This window comes from Rhinopithecus roxellana, chromosome 12, assembly GCF_007565055.1.
Source record: "Rhinopithecus roxellana isolate Shanxi Qingling chromosome 12, ASM756505v1, whole genome shotgun sequence".
NCBI lineage: Eukaryota > Metazoa > Chordata > Mammalia > Primates > Cercopithecidae > Rhinopithecus > Rhinopithecus roxellana.
In genome coordinates, this window is record NC_044560.1 from 25470733 (window position 1) to 25479708 (window position 8976).

At 42.8% G+C, this 8976-nt stretch overlaps 1 protein-coding gene across 1 annotated transcript in view; it reads left to right on the plus strand.

Moving 5' to 3' along the window:
* LOC115892402 (neuroblastoma breakpoint family member 3-like) overlaps positions 1-8707 on the plus strand; it is a 27693-nt gene extending 18986 nt beyond the window's left edge. The window contains 8 exon segments of the mRNA XM_030913818.1: positions 2133-2296; positions 3076-3127; positions 3783-3825; positions 3827-3956; positions 4662-4713; positions 5333-5505; positions 6208-6259; positions 6844-8707. Of these exon segments, the coding sequence (XP_030769678.1) occupies positions 2133-2296; positions 3076-3127; positions 3783-3825; positions 3827-3956; positions 4662-4713; positions 5333-5505; positions 6208-6259; positions 6844-7087 (910 nt within the window). The 3' untranslated portion in view covers positions 7088-8707.
* The last annotated feature ends 269 nt before the right edge of the window (positions 8708-8976 follow it).

Sequence of the window (8976 nt, forward strand, 5' to 3'; positions counted from 1 at the left end):
TTTACCATTATATAATGGCCTTCTTTGTCTCTTTTGATCTTTGATGGTTTAAAGTCTGTTTTGTCAAAGACTAGGATTGCAACCCCTGCTGTTTTTGCTTTCCATTTACTTGGTAGGTGTTCCTCCATCCCTTTATTTTGAGCCTATGCGTGTCTCTGCACATGAGATGGGTCTCCTGAATACAGCACACTGATGGGTCTTGAGTCTTTATCCAATTTTCCAGTCTGTGTCTTTTAATTGGGGCATTTAGCCCATTTACATTGAAGGTTAATGTTGTCATGTGTGAATTTGATCCTGTCATTAAGATGTTAGCTGGTTATTTTGCCTGTTAGTTGATAGAGTTTCTTCCTAGCATCAATGGTCTTTACAATTTGACATGTTTTTGCAGTGGCTGGTACTGGTTATTCCTTTCCATGTTTAGTGCTTCCTTCAGGAGCTCTTGTAAGGCAGGCCTGGTGGTGACAAAATCTCTCAGCATTTGATTGTCTGTAAAGGATTTGATTTGTCTTTCACTTATGAAGCTTAGGTTGATTGGATATGAGATTCTGGGTTGAAAATTTTTTTCTTTAAGAATGTTAAGTATTGGCCCCCACTCTCTTCTGGCTTGTAGAGATTTTGCAGACAGACGTGCTGTTAATCTGATGGGCTACCCTTTGTGGGTAACCCGACCTTTCTCTCTGGCTGCCCTTCCATTTTTTCCTTCATTTCCACCTTGGTAAATCTGACAATTATGTGTCTCGGGGGTTGCTCTTCTCGAGGAGTATCTTTATGGTGTTCTCTGTATTTCCTGAATTTGAATGTTGGCCTGCCTTGCTAGGTTGGGGAAATTCCCCTGGATAATATCCTGAAGAGTGTTTTCCAGCTTGGTTCCATTCTCCCCATCACTTTCAGGTACACCAATCAAATGTAGATTTGTTCTTTTCACATAGTCCCGTATTTCTTGGCAGCTTTGTTTGTTTCTTTTTACTCTTTTTTCTCTAAACCTTTCTTCTCACTTCATTTCGTCGATTTGATCTTCAATCACTGATACCCTTTCTTCCACTTGATGGAATCATCTGCTGAAGCTTGTGGATGTGTCATGCAGTTCTCATGCCATGATTTTCAGCTCCATCAGGTCATTTCAGGTCTTCTCTACACTGTTTATTCTAGTTAGCCATTCGTCTAATGTTTTTTCAAGGTTTTTAGCTTCTTGCAATGTTTTCGCAAATCCTCCTTTAACTCTGAGAAGTTTGTTATTACCAACTTTCTGAAGCCTACTTCAGTCAACTCTTCAAAGTCATTCTCTGTCCTTTTTTGTTCCATTGCTGGCGAGGATCTCTGACCCTTTGGAGGAGAAGGGGCGCTGTGGTTTTTAAAATTTTCAGCTTTACCGCTCCAGTTTCTCCACATCGTTGTGGTTTTATCTCCCTTTGGTTGATGCTGGTGACCTACAGATGGGGTTTTGGTGTGGATGTCCTTTGTGTTGAAGTGGATGCTATTCCTTTCTGTTTGTTAGTTTTCTTGTTAACAGTGAGGTCCCTCAGCTGCAGGTCTGGTAGAGTTTGCTGGAGGTCCGCTCCAGACCGTCAAACAGGGATTTCTTGGTGTCACCTGTTCTCTCCCATGCGTTTAAATCCAGGGAGGGAATGTATATATGCTTTCTGCTTATGTTTTGTTAGTATGTTTTCCAGTATTTGTGCCAGAAAAGAAACTGAAAAAATAAACATATTATATCAAAATATTGGGAAAATGGGGCCCTTAGCACACAAGATCTGTGTCTGCACTGCCGTAAGAGCTCTGTTCACTTGAATGCTGCATGGAAAATTCAACACAATTTATGCAAAGTAGTTGAAATCCTGTGTTAGTCTCTGTGCTGCAAGTCATGACGGTAGTTTACAGGGAGAGTCTGGGTGCCCTGCATTGGCTCATCTGTGGCAAGTGTACTGAGCACATGCTGCCCATTTTTGGTCATTCCCCAGGGCAGTCACCCTCTGCCCTGCATTTAGAAGGATACTTTTATTTCTGTTGAAGGAAAAATGGCTTTGGTTTCTGTGACCACTGCATTCTGCCTCCCATCAGATCAGCTGGGAGGTTTGTTGTCTAATCTCTGTTGGTGAAATCTTCTGTCATCCCTGTCCTGCCTGTCTCATCAGGAATCTGCAGGAGTCTGAAGAGGAGGAAGCTCCCCAGGAATCCTGGGATGAAGGTTATTTGACTCTCTCAATTCCTCCTGACATGTCTGCCTCATACCAGTCTTACAGGAGCACCTTTCACTCATTAGAGGAACAACAAGGCGACTTGGCTCTTGACGTGGGCAGTGAGTATCCATTGTGAAGGTGATAAAGCTCCAGTTCATGTCCCAAGTAGACCCCGTAATCTTGGGGCTTTCCGCCCCTGGTTGGGCTGAAAGTTGCCATTACTGTGGGTTTAACCTATATATCAATGTAGATTTCAATCACTCTGGAGTCGAGTCTGAAGCACAGGCATGGAGTGGTTCAGTGACCTTTAATATCTTCACTGAATTTATCCCCATTTTCTGTGTCTTCTCGGTTAGCTTGTTTTAGCTCATCTGTCCATCGATCTTGCTGGTATGTTTTCTAGATAAATGACTGACTTTTCACCCACAAAAGCCGTAATAGCCGATGCTTCTGTGTAGAACCAGGTCTCATTGTAACTCAAGAGCTGGTATATTACACCCCTGCATGAAATCTCAGTGTCCACAATCTCATAAACTATCAAATCCTGGGTATTTGATGTGAGAAACCTGAATATTGCAGTATCTCTCCTACGAGGTGTTAGAACTATTTGCCTAAAATCTATTGGGAAAGTCATTGCTCATTTGTGTACACAAACCTAGGATAGACCACACTGGGAAGATAACATTCCATACAGGGGAATTTTGCCCAAGGCTCCTGAAAGGAACCAAGTCAGTTCTCTCAAGACTTGACCTCAGGCCTGTGGTTATGTTTCTCTCAAAGTCTTCTGTTCCCACACTGAGAAGACTGATGTCCCTGTGTTAGGATTGGACAGAGGAATGTTTCTGTGTGCAAGGAAGAACTGCTTCATGTAAGAGGCCCCATCTGAATTTATTTGCAGGACACTGGTGTGATGAATTGAAAAAGGAGGACCAAGAGGCCACAGGTCCCAGGTGAGTCTGAGAAATTGTGGACAGTTAATTTGCTGTTGACACCTAGAGACGCTAAGTGCAGGGAAAACAGTATATGCTGAAAATAGTGATTTTGCCTTATCAGACAAGTCTGAATTACACCTACTAATATTGCTTTTGGTTTTCATTACAGTAAATATTTAGGTTTCCATTTCTTCCTACCCTTGTCATTTACTAACCTACTGAAGGTTGACCATACCTCAAAAGCTGTATTCTGATGGTGACTGCAGGGAAACTTGAGCACATTTTGTGCAAAATTATTGAGCCCACTGTTTTCATGATCACTGTTGGCTGTTCGTCCTAAGGGCACAAATACAGAGTGTTCTTTGACTGCCTCATCAGTGTGTCACCTGGCCGATTCACTGAGCTCTTGCTCTCTCTGTCCCTGTCTCTGTCTCTGTCTCTGTCTCTCTCTCTCTGTGAGTGTGTGTGTGTGTGTGTGTGTGTGTGTGTTTCTCTTTCATCCTTTTTTACCTGGCCCTGATTGTGCCAATATAAACGCAGTAATCTGTTACCTCGTTAATAGAGCTGTCCTTTTTCTTTTCAAACACTTCCTTATGTTACCTATGAAATCTAGCTGAGGCTGTGTGGTTTCTGATTCCCCCTGGCTTATTCTTTACTTTTCCTACTTTTCCAGGCTCAACAGGGAACTGCTGCATGAGAAAGAGCCTGAATGCCTCGCAGGACTCACTGGATAGATTTTATTCAACTCCTTGCGGGTATCTTGAACAGCCTGACTTATGCCAGCCCTACAGAAATGCGTTTTCCTCGTTGGAAGAACAGCACTTTGGCTTGGCTCTTGACATGGACAGTGAGTACCTTACTATGAAGGTGATAAGGCTCCACCTGGTCTTCCAGATACAGGTGATATTCCTGTTCCAAGTGGCCCTTCCTGACCCAAGAGATGTCATTGCTGCCGGCAGGACCTATGGATGCATATAGGTTGTAATGCACCTGTAGTTTCAGTTGGAAGCCCAGATATGAAATGGGTCAGTGAGCGTGGCTCTATTCCTAGTCTCCAGTCATGTCTGTGGCAACCTGAACCCACTCTCAGCACATTGGACCCAGGCAGATGTAAAAAGTTCACAGAACTATGATTCGGACTCAAGGGTTTGTAGATTTCCTCCTTGATTCTAATTTCAGTGTCTTGCGACCATGAACGAGTTGGGAATTTGATGAGACAGGGCTGAATACAGCAGTTTTCCTCCTAGAAATCATCTGGGGCATTTTCTTTGAATTGATGGGAACAATAAGGTATAATTGTTTGCACAAACTTGGGATAAATGATTTTGGGATAACTGTCTACCAGAATAGGGACATTTGACCCTTGGTTCTGAGATGTAAATGCAAGAATCTCTATCATGACCAGCTTTGAGGCCTCCTGCAGTGTATCTCTCACATTATCCTGTTCTCATGCTGAGGAGCCTGTGGTCCCTGTGTGGGGATTAGAGAGTGGACTGTTATGGATGTAGGTGAATTGGCTTATTTTGCCTGTCCCTGTCTGATTTTATTGCAGGAATTACAAAGGACCAAGAAGAGGAAGAAGACCAAGGCCTACCATGCCCCAGGTAACTCTGAGCAATTGTCAACAGCTCATTCTGTGTTGACACCTGGAGACTCCTGGTTCAGGGAGAACAGAGCGGGCTGACGTTATCGATTACATCTTTTCAACCAAGCCTGAATCATTCCTACTAACATTGCTGTTGGTTTTTATTGCCGTAGATGTTTAGGTTTCCAGTTTCTTCCTCCCCTTATCATTTACTAACCTACTGTAGGTGGACCACACTTCAAAAGCTGTATTGTCATGGTGACTGCATGGAAACTTGAGCACAATTGATGGAAAATTATTGATCACAGCCTTTTCATGATCACTGTATGCTGTGTGTCCTGAGGGCACTGACAGAGTGTCCTGTTACTCCCTTATCAGTGTGTCACCTGGACAATTCACCAAGCGTGCGCTCTCTCTGTCTCTCTCTCTCTGCCTCTGTTCTCTGTCTGTCTTTCTCTTTCATTCTTTTCCATTTGGCCCTGTTCTGTCCCAACATGAAGGCAATAATTTGTTACCTCATTCAATGATCTATCATTTTTCTTTCTTGACCACTTCCTTATGCTACCCATGAAATCTAGTTGGGGCTCTGTTGTGTCTGATTTCTCCTGACTTATTCTTTACTTTTTCTACTTTTCCAGACTCAGCAGAGAGCTGCTAGAGGTAGTAGAGCCTGAAGTCTTGCAGGACTCACTGGATAGATGTTGTTCGACTCCTTACAGTTATCTTGAGCTTCCCGATTCATGCCATCCCCAGGGAGGTTCCTTTCACTCATTGGAGGAACAACACGTTGGCTTTTCTCTTGGCGTGGATGGTGAGTACCTTTCTCTGAAGCTTATATGGATCCACTGAGTCTTCCGTATAGAGATCATATTCTCGCTCCAAGTGGCCGTTACTGAGCTGAGAGATGTCACTGCTGCAGTGAGCACTTATAGGCACATGTAGGTTCAATGAAACTCTAGTTCCACCTGGAAGCCCAGACATGAGATGGGTCAGTGAGCATGGCTCTCTCCCTAGTCTCAGGCCATGCCTGTGGCGCTGATTCTACTCTCAAGACATTGGACCTGGGCAGATGTGACAAATTCAGAGAACTACGATTTTGACTCAAGGGTTTGTAGATTTCCTTTCTCACTCTAATTTCAGTGTCTAAAATCCTCACAACCATGAACAGTCTGAGTATTTCATGAGACAGGGCTGAATATTGCAGTTTTTCTCCTAGAAATCATTTGAGGGCATTTGCTTTAAATTGATTGGAAAAATACGGCATAACCATTTGCACAAACTTGGGACAAATGATATTGGGATAACGATCTACCAGAAAAGGGACATTTTACCCTTAGTTTCTGGGACAAAAACCAAGGAACCTCTATCATGACCAGCCTTCAGGCCTCCTGAAATATATCTCCCACAGTGTCCTATTCTTATGCTGAGGAGCCTGAGGTCCCTGTGTAAGGATTAGACAGTGGATTGTTTTGTGTGTAGGGGAATCAGCTTCATGTGTCTGAATTTATTGCAGAAATTGAAAAGTACCAAGAAGGGGAAGAAGATCAAAACCCACCATGCCCCAGGTAACTTTCAGCAATTGTGGACGCTTAATTCTTTCTTAATACCTGGAGACGACAGATCCACGGGAAAGCAGTGCGTTTGGTTTCATGTTTTTAACGAAAGCTGAATTACTCCTACTGACATTGCTGTTGGTTTTCATTGCAGTAGATGTTTAGGTTTCCATGTCTTCCTCCCCTTATCATTTACTAACGTACCATAGGTTGACCATACCTCAAAAGCTGTACTCTCATGGCGACTGCATCGAATTTTAATCACATTTTATGGAAAACTATTGAGCTCACTCTTCATAATCACTGTTTGCTGTGTGTCATAAGGGCACTAACTCAGAGTGTCCTTTTACTCCCTTATCAGTGTGTCACCTGGCCAATTCACTCAGTTCCCGCTCTCTCTCTCTGTCTTTCTCTTTCATTGTTTTCTACCTGGCCCTGTTCTATCCCAACATAAAGGCAACAATGGTTTACCTCGTTAAAAAGATCTTTCCTTTTCCTTTTTTAACCACTTCCCGATGTTACCCCTGAAATCTAGTTGGGGCTCTGTGGTGTCTGATTTCCCCTGGCTGCTTGTTTAGTTTTGTCTCCTTTTCCAGACTCAACGGGGTGCTGATGGAAGCAGGAGAGCCTGAAGTCTTGCAGGACTCACTGAGTGGATGTTATTCGACTCCTTCAAGTTACTTTGATCTACCTGACTCATTCCAACACTATACAAGTGCCTTTTACTCACTTGAGGAACAGCACGTCAGCTTGGCCCTTGACGTGGACAATGGGTTTTTTACTTCGACGGTGATAAGGTTCCGCCTGGGCTTCCAGATGGGAGTCATATTCCCACACTAAGCAGCCCTTACTAAGCTGAGAGATGTCATTGCCGCAGGCAGGACTTGCAGGCACCTGTAGGTTTGAATGAAACTGTAGTTCCGTTTGGAATCCCAGACATAGGATAGGAAAGTGGGCAGAACTCTATTCCATTCTCAGACCATGCAGTGGCAACCTGTACTCAGTCTGAAGACACTGGACCCAAGTTAGGTGTGACACGTTCACAGAACTCTGCAGCACATACCGGGAGTGATCTGTCAGATCTTCTAATTTGAACCAGGTATCTCTGGGTAGCTACAAAGTTCCTCAGGGATTTCATTTTACGGGCATGTTTCTGAGCTTTTATGCCTGCTCAAGGTCAGTGTCATCTTTGTGTTTAACTCATCCAAAGGTGTTACCCTGGTTCCAATGAACCTCCCCCCATTCTTTGTATCTTCAGTGTTGGTTTGTTTTAGCTGATCCATCTGTAACACAGGAGGGATCCTTGGCTGAGGATTGTATTTCAGAACCACTGACTGCTCTTGACAATTGTTAACCCACTAGGCTCCTTTGGTTAGAGAAGCCACAGTCCTTCAGCCTCCAATTGCTATCAATACGTAGGAAGACCACAGCTAGATGGACAAACAGCGTGGAGAGCCCTTAGCCCTGCTCCTCTCAATTCCGTCCTGTAAAGAACAGGAGCCAGGAGCCGCTGGCAGGAGACAGCATGTCACCCGGGACTCTGCCGGTGCAGAATATGAACAATGCCATGTTCTTGCAGAAAACGCTTAGCCTGAGTTTCATAGGAGGTAATCACCAGACAACTGCAGAATGTAGAACACTGAGCAGGACAACTGGCCTGTCTCCTTCACACAGTCCATGTCACCACCAATCACACAACAAAAAGAAGAAGAGATATTTTGGGTTCGAAAACAGTAAAAAGATACTGTAGCTACGTTTCTTTATTTTGAACCCCAAATATTTCCTCATCTTTTTGTTGTTGTCATTGATTGTGGTGACGTGAACTCGTTTGTAGAGGACAGGTCAGCTGTCTGGCTCAATGATCTACATTCTGAAGTTGTCTGAAAATGTCTTCATGATTCAATTCAGCCTAAACGTTTTGCCAGGAACACTGCAGAGTCAATACTGTGAGTTTCCAACGTCAGCCTATCTATCTGCGGGCATAGAAGGTCTAGTTTGTCCACCACCATTATCGTGACATCAGGACTGGTTACTTGGTTAAGGAGGGGTCTAGGAGATCTGTCGCTTTTAGAGACAACTTACTTATAATGAAGTATTTGGGAAAGTGGTTTGTAAAGGTATAAATGTTATGTATTCCAATGATCATCCTCTAAACATTTTATCATTTATTAATCATCCCTGCCTGTGTCTATTATATTCATATCTCTACACTGGAAATTTTCCGTCTCAATTTTTATTCTGCCTCTCTTTTTGCTAGTGTCTGCTGTTGAAAAAAAAAAAAAAACATTCTCTGCCTGAGTTTTAATTTTTGTCCAAAGTTATTTTAATCTATACAATTAAAAACTTTTGCCTATCACTCTGGACTGTTGGATTGTTTTTTACATTCAGTGTTAGAATCTTTTATTATGCTGATTGGTTTTGGTGGGTACTGATACAAATTAATAAAAAGATTTTCATTTCTCTGTTTATTTTCTAATCTCTTCCACATTGTAGGCTATGTTTATCATATGTAGCAGAATATATTTACTACATTTCTTGATTCTAATTATTTTATTCTTTGTGTGTGTGTGTGTGTGTCTGTGTGTCTGTGTCTGCCTTTGGCATTTAGGAAGGGTTGCATAGCTCAGGCTTAATATTGGACTAAAAATGTTTTTGATAGTTTTCCCCCCTTTGAACTAGACACACTTCTAATATTTGGTTTATATGTTTTAAATTATGACTTTCAACGT